Source organism: Cystoisospora suis (genome assembly GCF_002600585.1).
Source record: "Cystoisospora suis strain Wien I chromosome Unknown contig_4078, whole genome shotgun sequence".
Classification (NCBI taxonomy): domain Eukaryota; phylum Apicomplexa; class Conoidasida; order Eucoccidiorida; family Sarcocystidae; genus Cystoisospora; species Cystoisospora suis.
Window position 1 is genome coordinate 1 of NW_027156871.1, and position 19,401 is coordinate 19,401.

A 19,401-nucleotide genomic window follows, 5' to 3' on the forward strand; every position below is an offset into this window, starting at 1 on the left:
ATCTATCTATCTATCTATCACATAGGAGAAAGGCGCGTAGCTTCTTCGGTTTTGAAGGCAGGAATAGATCAGCATGCTTTGCTGCATACGAAACCTGCTGTAGACGACACATATATTCTTTAGTTGTGCGGAAAAGTTAGCTAGCTATTTAGTTAGTTAGCTAATTAGAGTATCTATCTATATATCTATATATGAATAGAGTGACCCTTCTCTGCTGTTGAGAGTCTTCAATCAGCTACGTTGTTGCACAAGTATAAAATCCTATCTACGGCGGTAGAATGACATGCAAGTAGATATCTTCCTCCTCACTTTCATGGTGTAGTTGGACGTAAGGTCTCGTCTTTCTTTCTTCCCTCGGTTCATCCATGCGCAGGTACGAGATGTCTTTTTTTTTGAGTACATACTAGGCCAGGATCGAAAGCACTTTTTCTTTTCATTTCCTTATTTATCTTTTTATGACTGTTTTTCTTTACATCCTTTCGTCTCATTTCTATACATTCCTCTTACAACCCTCTATCGCCCCTTCTTTATCACGTCCTTACCTTGCTGCTTCCCTAGATCGAGAAGTACAGAAGCGTGCTCGCTAGAGTAGTAGAAGCCATTCTGGGGCTTCTCACTTCATTTCGTCATGCCAGGGGTGGCCATCTTTGACTCTCTAGACAGAATCTCTCTAGGACATTATCAGAGACTTCTCTACGGAAACAGATACATTGTGACTCTTTGTAGTCGTCATCTACTGTAGACCCTGTATCCTCCTTATGTATTCATGCATGCGGAAATGGAATGGAAAGTGATTCTCTCTATCTCTCACCTCCATTTTAGAACTTTTCTCCTGTCTTGTTTTTCTTCTTCACTTCATGTAGCTTAATCAGCAAGAGAAGTCTAAGACATCATCCTCATCAATGGACAAGTCAAACAGAGACTTTATCCTTTCTCTCCGATCCTTCTCAATCTCAGCCTCTCTCTTCTTCTTCCTCAACTTCTATTTCACCCTCATGTCGTCTATTCTCTCACTGTCCACCCGTCGGAACGAGTAGTCTTAGCGATGAAACTCCCGTGTCTAGTAATCAGAATGATCCTCTCTCGCCTCCGGGTCTATGGCCTTCATGCGAAACCACTCGAGGCTGTAGCTATCCCAATAGTAATGCGACAACTGGAGAAGCTAGAGAGTTGGCTCTAGGAGGAGACAGGGGGGAGTATGTATCACTAGCTTCGAGAAAGGATCATGAATAAGAAGGAGACTTGTGCACTCGTGGGTCTGACACGGTCTTGTCTCTGTTTGTATGAAGCTTCACATGAAGAGTGAAGGAGAAAGCTCTTTCTATTCACTTATTGCTCGCATGCTCTCCCTTACCCAAAGCCTATGTGTGTGTAGATACCTACATAGGTACATGTATACTGGTGAAGGGTGAGAAAGAAGAAATACGGTCATTCGTTTCCAGTACGACGGAAGGAGAGGGGTCGATAGGAGGATGCGTTCTTCATTAACCTGTAAGGTTTGAGGTGGACAACGTTAACCTGTAAGGTTTGAGGTGGACAACGTGAACGTAGAGACTTGAGAAAGAAGCCTTTCACGCTCTTTCCCTACGTTCTTCATCTCCTTCAGTAGTAAGGAGAGAAGTATGTATTACAGGCAGTTGTGTGAGAGGGTTGTTTTATCGAGTGAGCTTGTCATGCCCCAAGGGTTGAAAGGAAGCCGAAGGGATGAAAGCGAAGGCCCCGCCCTTCCTCCTGGGCTCGGAAGAAGAAAAGGGATAGAAGAGTCATCATAACAATTGAGTTTTCATGACGACGGAGATTACGGAGAGCGGAGACAGCCGGCGAAGTATATCTCAAAAACTGCAGTGTCAGCGCCCCGGCTAGGTATCTCTCCGCATATGTGATGGTGAGTGGATGCTGTACAGGCACAGCAGAACAAAGAAGATACGTTCGGAGGGCGCGCGTATCATCATCGTAGAAACGTATAGAGACAAGTGGTAGAATAGCTTACTAGGTACCGATCTGTCAACCATAAGACCCACTGGTTTCATTAAGCTAGGATACGCCTCAGACATACTTCACACAGATATCCTTGTGTGAAGTTGTATATAGAAAGTACCAGGGGATAAAGAGAAGAAGGTACGGAGATAAAGAGAAGAAAGTACGGAGATAAAGAGAAGAAAGTACGGAGGTGCAGAGACGAAGGTACGGACATGAAGAGAAGGTTCTTTTTGTAAGACAATACGAAGACTAAGTCTATCTGAAGTGCTTTCCCAAGCAACCAGGACTTCGGTGAGAGTGTTCTTCTCGACATGGTCTCGTAAACCGAGGAGATGCGTAAGAGATGAGATTCCTGAACTTCGAAAGCACCCCTACCATGTAGGAGAAAGACTAACTCACAGTCTCAAACGACATGCCTTTTAGAGAGCGCAAGGAGCTCTCTGTACAGACAGCTCTAGTTTATTTGTTATTCTTTCAGTTTTGAAGTCCACTGGTGTAATCAGTTCATTGCAGCGTCGTTCTCACTAGAAACCGTCCAGGGTGTGCCTAAGGTGCAGCTGTTGATCGATCTAAAACGCAGGTAAAAACTATGGTCAGACTTTCTTTGTGTGTGTTTTATGGTTGAGTACGAAGATGATCTTTGAAACAGCTGACGTATGAGCCCTCCAGCGCCAACCGGGCAGGATCGGCTCTACGTTTCGTTAGGTTTCCTTTTTCTTTTCACTTTTTCGACGAGAAACGTTGTTGATGTCCTCGTCTTTACCTCTGAGGTCAGAGAACGGCAGTTAGAATGGCGAAAGCGTGTCGCTACCTTTCCCTCTCTTCATACAAACCCCGTCCCTATCCCACGTGGTGTTCACTCGACTACCGTGCAGTCCGGAGAAAAAGAGTCTTCTGTTTTACTTACTAGGACGATCAGCACGCTCTCCCAGGTACATCCATCCATCCATCCAGGCTTGGTTAGTTTTGTCTCTTCAATGTCAGCTTAGTGCAGTCACAAGTTTGAGCAAGCTGTCATGTAACCGTTCAAGCACGCTGTCATGCAATCGTTTATACTGTGCCGCACGGCAGACAGGTAGCTTTTCCATACCAGGGACCCACTTGAAACAACCCTTAACTCAGCACACAGTTCGAGAGGCGCTTCTTGATCTCCCTAACACTAACACAGGCGAAAAAGCACTCGGCATTATCACACCACGACAGCTAATGATCACAAAGTGGCCCATCCTCGAGCGACACACGTCACAGAACTCACACTTCAATGACTCAAAGAGACTGCTAGAGTAAGGAAAAGAAACGAACCGTTGAAAACCGTATCGGGTGACGCCTCAGGCGACGATGAGCCGATCATCAGTCTCCTGTGCTCCGAGGCGCAGGAGACTAGTTCAATGCAAGGGTGAAGCTGAAGCCGCATAGTGTCGTTACGCGGTAGTCCTCGTAGCAACAGTTGGAGCTTGAGCTAGATAGAATTCTCTCCATGTAACCGCACTTAACTTCTCTTCACAGTTGTCACCTATTGAGAGGAGCGAAAAAAGGTTTTCTCGGAAGTGACGGCGATGAGCTATCACTGGATCGTCTCTACTGAAAGATCTCACGCTCTCTCTTCCGCCAGCTCATCTAACTGATGATTGTCACCCTAAGGCTTTGCACCACCGAAATGCCAATCGGCCATACGTTAACTTCTCTTCTTTGCTCTTTGAGTCTCTGCTTGACTAAAAATGTTCGCCAAGTCGTTAACAGGCGGTAGAACTAGGTATACACAGTTACACAAGAGAAATCGATAAAAGACGAATGGCGCCTCCGCATCTTCCGGAGACTAAGGGTGTAAGAGTGAAGAGAAAGATATCTATCTACTAGGAAAGAAGGCGTGTGTACCCTCCATCAAAGAAACCTGTTGAAGCAAGATACGCCCGAAGGGCAGCCTGAAAGCACAGAACCAATACATACAAATACTCGAAGTTGTTCATCCTAGCTTGAACGCTTGGGGAAGCTCTCATTCGCTTTACCTTCATTCACTCTACGTATTGTGGGACCTTTCATTGCCGATGACGACAGATCAGAGCAAGTTTACTGAGGTCTGTCCAAGCATCGTGGTCATCACCAGGAGACACACAGGCACTCTCATCTATGTCTCCAACGCGTGAGTCGTAGACAAAATAGNNTCAATCATACACAAAGAAATCAAGCGAGTGACAGACGGCTTATGTCTCGACTTCTGACAGCTAGCGGGATAGAAGAAGTTGCTTCTAAGAGAGAAATCTAGACAAAAAGGATAAGAAGCTAGCAATACACGTATAAACTGAGCCCCTCCGCGTCTGGTAGCAGCGAGATAGCATCGCATCCAGGTTAGGAAATCTTCTTAAAAGGAATGAGATAAACCATCTCTAGTCCAGAGACAAGAAGTTTATCATCCCTTTCCATATAGTGAAGTCCCTCTATCCGCCTTCAAAAAGAGGAACACCTTACAGGAGATTGAAATTGAGAAAGACTTGTTTNNTCTTTCTTCTTCTCTTCGTCTTCTTCCTCCTCTTCTGCCCTGATGTCTTCTTCTTCTTCTTCGATCAAGAGAGGCTTGAGAAGTCCTTCCAATACAGGAACAGAGAGAAACGGTAAGCTTTTGAGGAGAGAAAGATCAAGCATACGCTTACGGCTTGTTAACACACTATCTTTTTTCGAATAAGAAGACCTTCGTAGAGAAGATGAGCAATGTCTCCCCTGACGGAAAGAGATCTTCGTCCATAGAGATACATTGCCACTTGGTAGTCGAGCGCTAAGAGGATTCAGACCTAAGGGAGAAGGAAGGTAACCTGCCATACGATCCTGAAGAACGACAGAAAGAAACGATAGAGAAAAGAAAAAATTTATCGATGGATGGGAAGAACTGCTACGATCAAGAACACGCCTGAGATTTTCACACTGATGAGTCGCGTTTCGCAATCTAGCCTTTCTCTTAGAGGCTATTCAAATAGGCCATACTTACAGATAGAAGAAGAGTCCCACAAAGAGTTTAAGGAAGAGACACACACGTCACACATCACTCTGAGTGCTCCTGATGTCGAAGAGATCAATCAGATTCAAAAGAAAAGTTTGACCTAGTGGCAGGACTGTCTCAAATATCCGGGCTGTATGTACATACACACGAATTCTCTGCAGTAGACCCAATGATAGATATACTGGGTTATGTGCATCTAGAAAAACACCCGCCATTCTTCTTTTCTTCTTCTCTTTCCTACATGGTTATAGATAGACAGATAGAGATATTTGTTTTGTCTTCAACTCGAAAACAGCCGAGATCTTTGCTCTCTCCCCCGGGTTGTTTCGAATGATCATCAGAGAAAAAGCGTAAGAATCGACCGAAGAAGTCAGCAGAAGAAAAGAAGATCTTACCTGAAGACTTTGAAGAAATGGAAAGTCCTCGGGAGGAACAAGACGAAAGAGAAACGACGAGCCATCAACACCTTCACCAAGCTGCCGTGTACATACACCAGACATTGCAAGAGAGAGATCATATGCATGTCTCTATCGCCACAAAGGCGTTGCCTTTCCTCATTCCTGTGAGACTTTTCATACACAGTAACAGACATGCCTTCTGCCCTAAGGTATCCCCCTTGCTGGCAGAAACTTCTCACATGCTCTAGGGAGAGAAAAAACATATTCTCTCTTGTTTCTTCTCCTTCATTGAAGAATCTCATACAAGTAAAGAAGAGAGAAGACATATCGATTCAATTTATAAGGAACTCACCAACAAGCAGCCAACGACGTTAATGAAATCAAACGACACACATAGACACGTCTGCTCATATATACATGAATACACAGATACGTCGATGCATACATAGATAGATGTACACAGACATACATAGATACACATACACATGCATGCATACAGACATATACAGATACATACACATATACATGCATAGATACTTAGACATACATACAGACTTTTACCCATTATCCATTCAACCTCTATGAGCTCGTCTAAAGTATGACGGACTATGTAGATGTGATGGATTACAACAGGGATTCCTTCAAGACCTCCCCATTTTGCAGGAACGAACTCCAAAAGGAGAGACAGTGCCAGTATGCATTGAGCTAGCCACTGTTGCTTCGATTCATACAAGAGGATATTCTCACTCTCATCACATCTGCATCAAATCACTGTGTCTACCTGCCAGCCAAGTCTTCTTGCTAGCGTGTCAGTCTATAAAACATATACAGACGAGTACCTTATATCATGGGCTCGTGATTTGTCTCTCTTTCTTCCTTTCACACATCCAGATCTATAACGCTAAACACGAGAAGAACGAAACAGGATAGAACCTGACAAAGCCTACATGCGAATGAAAGACAGAAGAAGAAGAAGACGAAGAAAACCAGAAAAGATCGGAACTCATTCCTTTCTAAAGCCAGCTAAAGGAGAAAAGTATTTTTCCTATTCTTGCATGTCTTTCTTTGTTAACGACGCGACAGGAAGAAAGAAGATTCAAGAAACTTCCTTCCTTACAATGGCGACAGTCTCCGAATCAATAGTAAGGGGTCGTAATCTTGTTAGACAACCATCAGCGCAGTGATCTTCTCCATCGCATCTTAAGATCTAACAAAGAAGAAAAAGGACATCCATTGAGAAAAAGCAACAGAACGAGTTGCACATAAAGAGAAACATATCTCTGATCAGAAGGGGGGTGTCATTTGGATTCTAACATACCGAGACAGACGGTTGTCGGTCTATTTTTTGTCTCTATGAATGGAATACATACACGTGATGTAACCTCCTGCTGTCTCTCTCTACTTCTCCGACTCTCTCGTGCTAACTTCTTTCTTTCTTTCTTTCTCGTTCGCTGTCTTTCTTCAATACTAGAACTCTCTTTAGACATAAAAGCAATATGAACCAAGTGAGAAATTCCTTGCGAACTGTCACTGTATCCAGGAGATCTTCTTTTTCTTTCCAAACTGTCTCGTTCGCACCTTTATGACAGACGGAAGGAAAGAAGGCAGCAACTGTGCTGTCTGTACACCTTACATCGAGTTTTTCGAAGCCAGGGGTCGTTTTATTGGCATTATAGGAGAATAACCGAACATTTCCGTTGATATCTGTCGCTAGCATGCCTGTGAAGAACAAGAAGAAGACAAACTCACAAAACAAGATGTATATACACCACGACGGGAAGCTGTTTACTCGGAGAAAGCATCTAGAGAGTAGAAAGGAGAGGCAAAGAAGGAGAAGAATGAAAGAGTTGAAGGACATAAGAAGAAGAAAAGAATGAAAGAGAGACTACTCTGTTGACTTTACCTAGGTCTTGTCCTAGAGAAATGAAGCCGCATGACATGACGGGGAGATCGCATCGAGGGAAAGTTCGAGCGATGTTCGTAATCTTGCGAGAGTCTCCTTCGGAATCATATTGCCATCTACAAGAAAAGAAGAAAGACACCACAGTAGAGAGTGTGATAACGGAGTAGGGGCACAACACCTTTCGAGAGAAAGGAGGAAGTCTAGTGAGGTGAGAATGATAGGCGGAAAGATACCATCGATAAAGGTACAGGTACATATCACATGCAGCCTCTTTCTTTCTTGTCGTCCTCTATGTCTTGACCATCACATCCCCCTTTCAGTCATTAGAAGAGAGACGAAAAGAGCTCTCTCTCAGCTCTCTCCTTCGACCTAGGAAACGGCAGAGAGGACTGAGAGAGACGCAATCTCTTCAGCTCTATCGTTGTTTCCTTCTCCACGTGGCTACTTCTCTCTATCTGACTGCAGTGTGTCCGATGCTATCTTGAGAGAATCACCAAAAGGAAAACATCTTCTCCTCTCCCCCCCGCTGCTGGGTGTACGTACACCCGACCTTCACAGTAGGTTTGCTTGTTTCATGTCACCTGTCATCGCTCCTTCAATCTATACGAGGGAAGGTATACGAAGAGATAAACAATATCCAGGATGAAAGACAAAAAAAGCAAGAGACTCTTCCAAAGACAGCGAGGGCCTGATAAGCTAACCAAAGCGAAGATTCCGAGAAAGACAACACATGCCATGCTAGCTCCCATTCCATGGAGATACCCTCATACAGAAATGACATGTCCTCTCTTCCCCTCTCAATCACCCAGGTCTCTTCTTCTTTCTTCTCGTCTTCGTCTCGACTCTGCTTTCTCCTTTTGCACTTCTTTTTCTGCCGACTTACGAGACCAGGGAGAGACCTTTCAAGGCATCGGCAACGAGAAAGAAATTCCTCGTGTTCGCGACGTCTGTAATACATACAGATGCGTCACTAAAGGCTCCCCGTAGAAACTTATTTCCTTCCATCTCCTAGAAGAGAAAGAAAAAAGAACGAAGAACATATATCGAAACACAATGAAAAACGACACTCGAACAAGTAAACACTCCACTGGGAGATACGCATAGACACCCCACTCTATCTATCTATCTATCCACGGGAGTAAGCTCGGGGACAACGATATCCACAAACGCTCGGTGTCCATACACCTTAGAGTAGAAATCTCCCTCACTGTAGCACCATCCCTCCCCCCCTCCAACGTCAATAAATCACATCAAGCTACCACATTCTTCTCTTATCTTCTATCTGCATTCTGAACACCCCATATCAATCCCTCACACGTGCGTAGAGATGACCTCTGGACAGCAAGCCATCTCAATCTATCCTCCCAATAGAAGGTGTCGACTCTTTCGAAGAGAAAGAAAAGAATTCCAAGAAAAAGAGAATGAAGTCTTGCACACCTGTCTTCTTCCCTTACATGAACAAAGAGCCTTGATCCTACGGTATGAACAATATACGACCTTTCAGTCGGAGAGGAAAAGAAGCCTCCGACGACTGTAACGGGGCCATTGAGAACGATATCTGCTAGGAGGTCTAGACGCTCTGGAGGTGCATTCAAGACTTCATCTCCCTGAGGAAGAAAAGAATCACGTAGAAGAAGGAGACAAGAAAGAGACAAGAAGAAGACAGAACATGAAGAAAGGAGAGACTCGGGTTGGCAATGTATAGGAGAGTTGAGAAGAAGAAGATGAAGAGTTAGAATAGTCATAATAGTGAGAGAGAGAATGAAGAAAAAGAGCCAGTGATCATGATAACGACCTCTTGTAGTTAAAGAGAGGTCTAGCTACAACGCATGTCAAGACATGCGTTGTAGTTAGACCTCTTCTATTGAAGGTAAGTAAGTAAAAGAAGAATAAGAAGAACAGCTGAAGAAAAGATGTGAAGCTTCTTTACGACTGACTGAAGAAGCTCGGCAAGGAGTGTATCGATACAGAGGAAGACAGGCAAGTACCCTCTCTTTGAAGTAGATGGACCCACGCGTTTTTCATCCATGTACAGGAGAAATAAACTGAAAGCTTTGTGCTCTTCCTATGAAGGCGCAGCTGCAGAAGATAAACGCTATCTTACATGAAAGAAACCGGCAGATACCGGAGAGTTAATGAAGAGATGAATAGATAGATAAATCGCCTTGTCTTAGGTAGAGCTCTGTCCGTAGTATTGGTGAACATATAGAGGGCTAAGTGATTAGATCAAGGCCAGAGTTCAAGGTAAGATTCCAGGAGTGTACTGATTGAAGCAAGAAGACAGATATAACTCATCGGAAGAAGAAGTCTCTTTCTCCCCAAGAGAAGCACTTCGGACACCTTTGCCTTGCACAAGACTGTCTTCACATGAGCAGGAAGAGGAGTAAGAGAGGCACACTTATTTCCTTCTCCGAGTATAAGGAGGCCTACACAGACTCCACAACGGTCGCATATGGCTGCCTCCCAGCCATAGCGACAACACGTATATATATAGAGAGAGCGAGAGATACAGATATACAAACATGTACATACATACAAATATGTAGAGATCGATCTTCTCCGCGTGTGAAACACCTCCATTATATTACGTGCTGTAGATAAGCAGGATTCAACGAACGTCATCCCCACATTCTAAACTTCCTGTGAACTCAGGTCGATTCGAGCCTTCTCTCTATCGGTCTATACTACGTGCTTAAAGAGCAGTACTGGAGAGAAGCTGTCTCCTCGTCTAAGAGAAGTCAACCGATATGGGGGCCCGACAGGCATGTTCACTAAAGACGAGATAGACACTTCGCAATCCAACGACTGCTGCTATGAGAGGAATTCTTTCTTCTGTAGACACATACGTACAGTGAAAGAGCGAAGAAGTGAAGAAGGATCTAGGAGGAAAAAGCAAAAAAAAGCAAGAAAGAGAGCAAGACGACCTGACTGACTATGATCTGAGAGAAGGGTACGAGGAAATGATGAGCGAACATCTCTATATGTTTGAAGAAGGAGAAGAAGAAAGAGGACAAGAAACACATACATACCTGGAGAGTATTTCCATCGTGGGGAGGCATGGCAGTAGAGGAAGCGCTGCTGCCGCTGCTGCTGCTTGTCGTTGAAGTTGTCTCTGATAAGGTATTGCCACTTCCACTAGGTGTACATACAGCCGGTATTTTGAAGAGATACAATCTTCCACTACATTCGATTTGCTCTGAGAGAGGCACTCCCACCCCTACTCCGAGATACTCGACTCCATCAAGAGAGATAAACGAAGAACTCATGACTTCCTCGCATGTTCTTAATGTGTAAGATCTAAAGGCAGAAAGATCAAGACAGATTCAAACCATACTAAGACGCAGACACCCTTCTATAGAAGATTGCATGTAGTAAGACGATATATATGTATATACATTGGTAGATAGATACAGATAGATCTAGAAATATATACGGATTTGTAGACTGTGCATTCATATGTGTGCATGATTTTATGCATATACACGTTATCTATTAGATATCCTAGAGACATACATATAGCCGTATACAAGGGAAGTTCCAGCGAGAGTGCTGTGAGTTCACCTATCCGTTAGATCGTATATGAGCTATGCCTTATGCGAAAGAACCAAGAGACACACGACCGACATACATAAGAGTTCTTAGGGTGAAAACACTCCACAGGCAGTCACTAAGCACAAGCGCGAGATACATTCACCATACAAAGGGATAGAGGGAAAGCATGCAGGGCAACCATCACTGAATTTCTTTACATCAAGGAGGAGGCATATGCAACTTCTCCTTTCTCAGTCAAATAGACGAAGAAACTTCGAACCAGAGGTGTCGCCTTTTCAACTGACTTCTCCAAATCTATTCTCTATCCCCTCTACATTTTCAATGTGGAGGTATATGCATGACGTCAGCTACTGAGAAAGGAAGAGAAGATGATCTTGAAGATCCCTCATAGAAAGTCTGAGAGAAACGCCCTCTCATTCCTCTCACGTTTGCGGTAGGACTACTAGAAGAAGATGAGGAATGGAAAGGTTGAGAAGACCAAGAGAACAAGAGGAGGAACAAGAAGAAGTTGGGGGGAGGAGAAAGACGCTCTAATGAGAGAAGAGGAGCAGTGGAAAGGGGGGATGTTAAGAAGTAGGTATGAGTGGATCCAGCTATCTATCGACACAGGAGAATAACATAATAGTAGAGCAAATGATGAGGATGAACCCAAGCTATCTGTCTCTCTCTATTCCAGGAGGGGGTGACTTTTCTAAGCCAAAACAAGAAAGAAAGAGATTCCTCTTCCAAGGAATGCTTTCCAGTTGGGTTCTTCCTGAACACCTATCTATCTCTTTTTCTCTCTGAAACATCCTTAGCTCTTCACTCCTTTCTTCTCCCCTTTCCTTTTCATCTGTCTATCCCCCACATGACTTACGCAATGGGAGCCTCCATATTCATTTCATGATAGAGACGAATCTCATAGATCTTCCCAAGTTTATGTGCCGCTTCAATCCTTTTATTGGTGCATGCAACGAGATAAGGATTGGGTGAGATGTCAACAAGAAGATCCTTATTCTCCAAGCCACTCTCATTCTCATTATTACCCTGGCCCTGTGACGGATCAGACTGTCCTTTGTTCGTTGTGAGGCGTTTCTTTCCTTCAAGTTCTAACTGCTCTAATTGTAAAGCATTTCTTTCGGTGAGACATTCTTCTACCATAGGGACTTCTGCGCCTTCATGCCATACAGCCACAGCTATCAATCGACCTCTTAGATAAGAGGGTAGGGGACAATCGATTTGACTTGGCTGAAGTAGATGACTATCTCCCCCTGATCCCATTCCAGCTTGACGTCCCCCCCCTCCATGAGGAGAGGAGAGAGAAGTTTTATACCGGTTGTATAGAGAAATGAAAGGAATGGTAGAATGTCGACGTTGAGGGGATAAAGAGATGAAAATCTTCGGAAGAAGATCATCATCCTGACTCGACGTCTGTGTATATACACTCCCAAGACCTTTCTTCTTCGATCCAAGAGCCTTCTGGTAAGCTGATAAGATCAGTGGATGCACATACAGACTCCCTGCGGAGATACAAACATGCGTCGGTGTAGCGTTAAGAGGTATAGCGGCGGTAGGCAACGAAGCCTTCAAAGAGATTCGCAAAGGAAAGGCTGAAGGAGGAGTTGGTGAGCATGATGGGGATAACTGAGAGGAAGAGGAAGAAGAAGGTCTTGAAGAGAAACAGGATGGAAGGATATTTAGAGAAGGTGATAGGAGAAGATCACAAAGTTCTAAACGTGATGACTCCCGACTAAGGGCAAAAAACCTGAGAAGAAGATAGAAGAAGATAAAAGAAACAGCATAGAATACTTTCCATGCTGCTATCAAATCTCTATACAGCGCAATGTCTCTCTCGTCAGAAGGAAGAAAGACCTCAACGAAAGGGAAGGGGTGAGATTATATTTGAAAAGGCGATGATAGACTAGATGTAAGTACAGGCAGACACAATGCAGACGTCTATCTATCCATCTATCTTTAATCTATCTATCTTTAATCTATCTATCTTTACACGATGTCCGTCGGAACACGATGGTGCTGCCACTCCGTTATTTATTTGAATGGATCCATGTATATACCGGGTATCAATGTGTATTAGCCTCTATGTGATACACAGACAGACACGTTTCATTCTTTCTTTCTCTCTCTCTCTTTTCTTCTTTCTCTCCGTCTATACGTTTGTCTACAGGTGTAGTAAGTTCAGCTAGGGATATGGAAGCCGCTCTCTTGAGACAGATTCTCCATTCAGTCCTTCCCAGGTGCACAGACACACACCACCTCTCCAGGCAAGCCGTTGACGCGCATGAAAATAGGAGCCCTACCTCTGCTTTCGTGTCCTCGCGAGCGGGAGCAGCACAGAAGTTAAAGAAAAGAAATGTAGTGTGTAACATACTCCGATAGCCTGTGAGTTATGTATTATCTGAGTGTATCCTATCGTCCACGTATACATCATCGACACAGCTGACAGCTGGAGTGTGTATGCATGCAAAGAGTGGAAATAGATAAACGAAGCTCTTCAAGTCTAGTAATTCTACCGCCAGCACCATTATCTATCTGTCTATAGGAACCAAGTCGAAAGACCCCCCATGAAGTCTTTACTACGACGAGAGACCCCAGAGACAGTCTTGCAGATTCTTTTCTTTCTCTCCTTTTCTTGTCTTTCTCGTCCTTTTCATCTTCTTACCCTTGAGGCGTAGACGATTCGACATGAAAGGGAGCCATAGCAATAATATCTTTCCTTGCATGCGGATGTATGAAGACTTGATTTCGTTCACTTGTGAGCCACAGAATAGGCGGAGAAGGAGGTGAGGAAGAGGACGTATCTTCTTCGTCTTTCCTTTTATCGGAGAAAACTCCTGAAGAAAAACCTCTTTCTTGTTTATTCTGTCTGGATGAAAAGAGAGAAGAACCCCCAGCAGAGATACCTTGCGGTGTATTGACAGGTGGAATGATCAACGCACCACGACCGCATCCACCTATACCCATATAGGGGACTACATATCCTGTACATGTTGAAGGCAAGGCTTCTTCTTCTTCTTCATCTTCATGTAGTTTTTCTTGATCTATCTCACTATCGTCTCCTCGGGTATCGCCCTCCGAAGAAGAGGCTGTAGACCTGTGTCGTGCAGAGAAAATGTGAGAAGAGCTTTGCAGATGAGTCGAAAGAGAGAGAGGACGACTAGGAAGTGGATGCGCGACATCATGAGGTACAAGAGCGAATCTAAAAGGAAATGAAGGATGCGCTTCAGGAAAAGGAGAAGAAAAAGAAAACGACGAACACGGCAAAGATCGAGCTTCACTAGATCTCCCACGACTTGAATGGCTATCATGAGTCCACGAGAGAGGAGAAGAAGATGAAGAGGAAGAAGGATGCCCCACTGGCAGAGAAGAAGTAGAAGAGCTTTGCTCCTGTGCAGAAGAAGGGAGAGGAGAGGGCTGATCGCTATGGCATGCATTAGAAGGAGAGATGAGAGAAGAGAAAGCTCTATAGATCAGTATAGGTCGGCCTGTGATAAAAACAACTAGCGTCGGTCCATCATCTTCACTTGGGTTCAGATCAACAAGCTCTGCTCCTAGGACTTCCTCAAGCAGTTCGTTCAATACCCATGTCTCACTTAATCTCTCTCTCTTCATCTTCTTTTCTTCTTCTTCCTTCTCTTCTTTTCTTGGTGTCCCTTCTTCCTCTTCTCTTTTGCTATGTTCTACCTCATTAGTTTCTTTCTTTATCTTAACATTTCTTATGCTGTCCCCGTCTTCTCTATCACCTCTCTCATTCTTTTCACCTTCTTCATTCGACAGACCACCACGAGACACCTTATTATCTACCTTCTGGCGTTTCGCAGGAATCTTCTTCTCCCCCATTGTCATCATCATCTTTCTCCCTGTTTCTTCTTCTTCATCTTCTCCATTCTTTCTTTCTCTATACTCTTCTGTCTCAGCTAGGGCTTTAGGACTAGATCTCTCCATGATCGTCGCACAATCTCTCCTTAACCGAGATACTGTACACCGAACTCTCTCCAGCCGAGGATCAGCCGTTAAACATGTTCCTGCGCGTCCAGCATCTAAAAGAGCTTTCTCTTGGGCTGTAAGGTTATCTGCTCCTGTTAAAGGATGTCTCACGGAGATATTCTCGCCTCCTGAAGGCAAAGCCATCATATTCATCTTCATTGTCGTCTTCTTACATGCAGTAGTCGTATATTCAAAAAGATGGTTACAGGTATAGACACCATCATACATGCATAGAGCTCCACATCATCTAATCTATCTATCTATTGATCTATCTATCTATCTATACATCACAGAAACACATACACGTATGTATGTATGTATGTCGTGTAAATATACGAGGAAGGAAGGAAAAGGCGAACATAGATGGAGTAAAGTAATGAGGAGGGGACGTGTGTATGTCCGAAGAAACAAACCAAGACGAAAAGACAAACTCATACCCGTCAAAAGCATTCAACGCACATCACTGCCCTCCAGTTTCCTTGCATGCATGAATACGTTCATACATACCCACATGTGCTAATAGTAATATATATATATATATACTTTTTGGAAGTAGACATACATATATATATGTATATGAAGAGAGGCGTTCCTGAGAGTAAGCTGCTTTATCATGAAAGAAGAACCACGTGTACGAGAGACATCCGTGTATATGTGCTACATGATGAGTCTACACTAGTGCGCTCACGTGTAGTTGACCATTCTGTAGATACAGAGATATATACATCCTCTTCCTACTCATGGTATATATGAGATCGATACACATACGCATGTATCGAAGAAAGCCCAAGTATGCACGTATGTATATATATATATATATATACTCTCACGTGATACGATACCTGTACAGACAGCCAAGCATACATCTGCCTCTACTTCGCATGATCTGCCTTCCTTTCTCTTCATAGAATACAAAGATGCAGACAAGGTCCCCCCTCCTCTCACAGCCATACATAGAATCCTTAATGACTACCACCACCATCTCGACTTCCTCTCTCTTCCTGTTCTCTATCTTGAGAACGACATCTCTCTACATCTTGAGAAGGACGGAAGGATCGGTTTCTCAAAGAGTTTCGAAAGAGAAAGACAGAAAAGAAAGTATTGATAACCTGTATCTCGTGAGATTCCCCTCTGTACGTATATGTATCTAAGACGAGTTGTGGTTCTTCTTCTGTGAAGGCGAGAATGAAACAGAAGAAGAAAGAAGAAACGTCTCTCTTTATCTCTCCTCTCTTACCTTCTTCCGGTGTCTCTTGAACATTACGAAGGACAGGAGGTATAAGAAGAAGATCAGGAGACTGGAAGACACAAGACATACTTCCGAGATCAAAGATCCGAAGAAAAGTTAGGGGAATACAAGATTCTCCCTCTGACGAATTTCTTCTTCTTACTCGTCTTTCTCTCTCTGTTCTTCTCCGAGTATTCCTATCTGTCACCACCATTACCACACATAAGAAGATCTTTGAAGAAGAGAAAGGTAGTTGATCTTTTCTTTCTTTCTGTTGAAAAGGAGAGTGAACGTTGTTGACTTGATTGATCTTTCTTTCTTCTTCTTCTTCTCCTCCTCCTCTTCTATCTCCCATCATCGTCTCTGAAAGAGCCTCTGAAGTCATGGGGACGTCTACACTTGGAGAAGTTGGGGCATTTGGAAGAAGATGTAAGGTAGAGCCGATCATAGAAGAAGAAGATAGAGTGGTGCTAGTAAAGTCTCTGGTTTCTTCTCTCTTCATTGGATCTTCTGAAAGATGAAAGGAAGAAGAACAGATATGACGATGATAAGAACGGGGAGTATAGTTAAGAAGCTGTATCGATTTGATATGCGCGGTCGACTGTCTTAAGGAAAGAGGAAGGTGAGAAGAAGGAATCTCTAGGAAGAGATCTGTGAGTCTAGGAGGAGGTGTCGGTAAAGAGATTGAGAATGAAGAGGAGATACAAAGATTCCTTCTTTCTTGTTCATCTAAGCCTTCAAGGGATGCTAAGTGCTGCTGATGCTCGCTATACACTTCTAAAAGATCTTCACATAAAGATGAAGATAGCGGCTGGTTTAACTTCCATACACGTAGTCTTCTATTATTATAGAGAACGACGATATATGGATCATAGATGCGTGCTTGGACGACTCTAAGAGGCTTCACTCTCTTCTTCTTCTCCTCCTCCTCCTCCTCACCCTCTTCCTCTCCCTTCTCCTTCTTCTTCTTGACTTGAGTGTCTACAAGATTCTCTTCGTCATTTTCAGAAGAAAAGATGAAAGCGGTCAGATCTAAAGGTTCTCCTAAGAGAAGAGATGGCATGATACCTGAGACCACACGGAGTTCTTTTGATGTGATTTGTATGGCTAACAAACCGTTACACATCGTTCCACACCCTATGGTGGCTTGAGAAGTGTTGAAAGCAATCGAAGTCTCTTCATTTGTATCAATCTTCGGTTGAGGTGGCTGTTGATAAGAGTATGTCTGATTTGTCTGTGGATTTGCTGGTGTTGCAAGTCTTTTCCTTGAAGAAGAATCTTCTTCTTCTTCATTCATCGATTCTCCGTCTCGTTCTCGTGTTTCTTCCTCTTCTTCTTCTTTCTCTTCATCTTTGTCACTCTCCTCTTCTCCCGTGTGTAATTTCTTTTTCTCTTTCTTGTTCTTTTCTGTGAAAGAGAGCCGATGTCTAGGCAGAGAAGACATCTTGGAGTTGAGAGAGAAAGGAAGAGAAGAGGAGAGGACAGAAGAGGAAGAAGATAGGGAGAAGAGAGAGAGGATATTTGAATCTTGGGAGATAAGCAGACGCGCAGACGAAGAAGAAGACGAAAGAAGAAGACGGAATGAACGTATGAAGGCATTTAAGTCTTTGGAGGATGAAGAAGAGGGAAGGGATGACTCTTCTTCTCCTATGAGAGATGCTCTAGCGGCTGGAGAGCTCTGAGTTGGTAGAGGAAAGGACTGAAAAAGAAAGAAAGGAAAAGTGAGAAAGAGTGAAAGAGAAAGAAAGAAAGAAAGAAAGAAGGAAAATGAAGGGCAGAAGTATACTTATGCTGATGTGTGTTTCGCTCTCCCTCCCCATACACTCCAACACACACGCATGCACAGATAAAGAAAGACGCAGACAGACAGAGGGGAGAGACAGAGAGACAGAGAGAGAGAGATCTGTCTGTTTTGATGCAAAATACTTTTTAATGACGTCTCCTAGATCTCTCTCTCCTTTTTCTTCTTCTTTCCTTGCCTTCTTCCTTTACAACGTTCCTCCTCATTCATGTATGATCATATACCCAGATATCTCAAATACATAGAGAGTATGTATGTATGTATCTATGTATGCATGTATGTATATGTATGTATGCCTATGTATGTATGTATATGTATGCATGCCTATGTATGTATGTATGCATATGTATGTATGTATGCCTATGTATGTATGTATGTATATGTATGCATGCCTATGTATGTATCTTAGAGAGAATGTATATGAGCGTGTACGACTCGAGAGAGCCATATCATGCTATAGAGAGCACTGTCTCTTGCCAAGAGAAGAAATACATCTTCTAGTATAGCCTATACACCTTGTATAGTATATATATATATGTGTATATAGTGTAGCAGATGATAGCTAACTAGGTGACTAAAACTGACCTGTATGATTTGTAAAGACTTTAGACTCCAAATGTGAAGAAGGCCTTCTTCCCCTCCTGCGAAGAGATATGCTTCTTCTTCATCTTCATCTGTCTTTCTATCTCCATGGATTTGCTTCTTCTTCTTTTCTTTTCTGTCTCTCCTTCTCTTCACCTCGAAGGGGTGCCCGTCATAGTACAGGAGAGCCGTAAGAAGCTCCTCTGTAGGTATCTGCTTCCACGGAAGTAGCCTCTTTGCGCCTTCTCCTATACCTTCTTGACTTTTCTTCTTCTTCTTACTTTCTTCTTCGCATTCTCTTAAGAGATCAGCTACGGTCTCGAGACATCCATGAAAAGGAGAGAAGGAGTTTAAATTCCAAAAGTTCAAGAGTTTATCTCCCCCGCATGAAGCGAGATACCCTACTTGAGGGATCTCTTCTTCTTTCTTTTCTTTCTCTTTCGAAGATAACTTTTCATCCGTATTCTTCATCTTTGGATTCTTCTGAAGAGAACAAGGAGATCTAGCGTCTTCTTCTTCTTCCTCGCTCCTCTCAGGAAAGGAAGGAATGAATTCTAGTGCATTGATCGCTGAGATATGATCTTCAAGTGTACATACACTTGAAGTAGAAGAGAGATAAGGTCGAAGGAAGGATGAAGAAGAGTGAGAAAGAAATCTGTCTCGGCCAGAAGTTGCAGAGAGAATATGAAAGAGAGACGGAGACAGATCTATCACGCGAAGAGACCCACGGTCACCACCGCATGCTAGAATGAAACGTGAAGGATGAAACCTAGGACAAACAGAAAGAGAAAAGCAGCAAGAAACTAAAGAGCAAATGAAGAAGGAAAGACCCCACAAATGAATAGAGAGATAGCTAGATAGCTACGCGCTTCTGATCTACAGAGAGGTAGGTTGTCTGAGAAGGAAAAGTCTTGATCTTTGGAGAAGAAATTGACGCCAACTCTGAAGCGCGAGTATACCCCGAGAAACTTCTCATGAGGA

General features: G+C 43.4%; 3 protein-coding genes across 3 annotated transcripts; 2 read left to right on the top strand and 1 right to left on the bottom strand.

The window, feature by feature from the left end:
- Positions 1–142: 142 nt before the first annotated feature.
- CSUI_007614 (uncharacterized protein) lies at positions 143–710 on the top strand. The gene has a single exon (XM_068067759.1). It carries the CDS (start codon positions 456–458, stop codon positions 585–587), a length of 132 nt encoding a protein of 43 aa, XP_067920263.1. The 5' UTR covers positions 143–455; the 3' UTR covers positions 588–710.
- Positions 711–824: 114 nt separating this feature from the next.
- Positions 825–2,573, top strand: CSUI_007615 (uncharacterized protein; the record flags this gene model as incomplete). Its single annotated transcript, XM_068067760.1, has 1 exon — positions 825–2,573. A coding segment is annotated over one exon (408 nt), but the record flags the coding sequence as incomplete, so codon positions are not given.
- Positions 2,574–2,994: 421 nt separating this feature from the next.
- Positions 2,995–19,188, bottom strand: CSUI_007616 (cpsf a subunit region protein). Its single transcript, XM_068067761.1, has 13 exons — positions 18,424–19,188; positions 16,047–17,736; positions 13,485–14,937; positions 11,682–12,569; positions 10,303–10,570; positions 8,728–8,880; positions 8,157–8,281; positions 7,274–7,389; positions 7,004–7,089; positions 6,488–6,577; positions 5,368–5,448; positions 4,447–4,800; positions 2,995–3,902 (listed from the first exon to the last, which is right to left on the bottom strand). Exons 1-13 carry the CDS (start codon positions 18,889–18,891, stop codon positions 3,834–3,836), a joined length of 5,841 nt encoding a protein of 1,946 aa, XP_067920265.1. The 5' UTR covers positions 18,892–19,188; the 3' UTR covers positions 2,995–3,833.
- Positions 19,189–19,401: the final 213 nt, after the last annotated feature.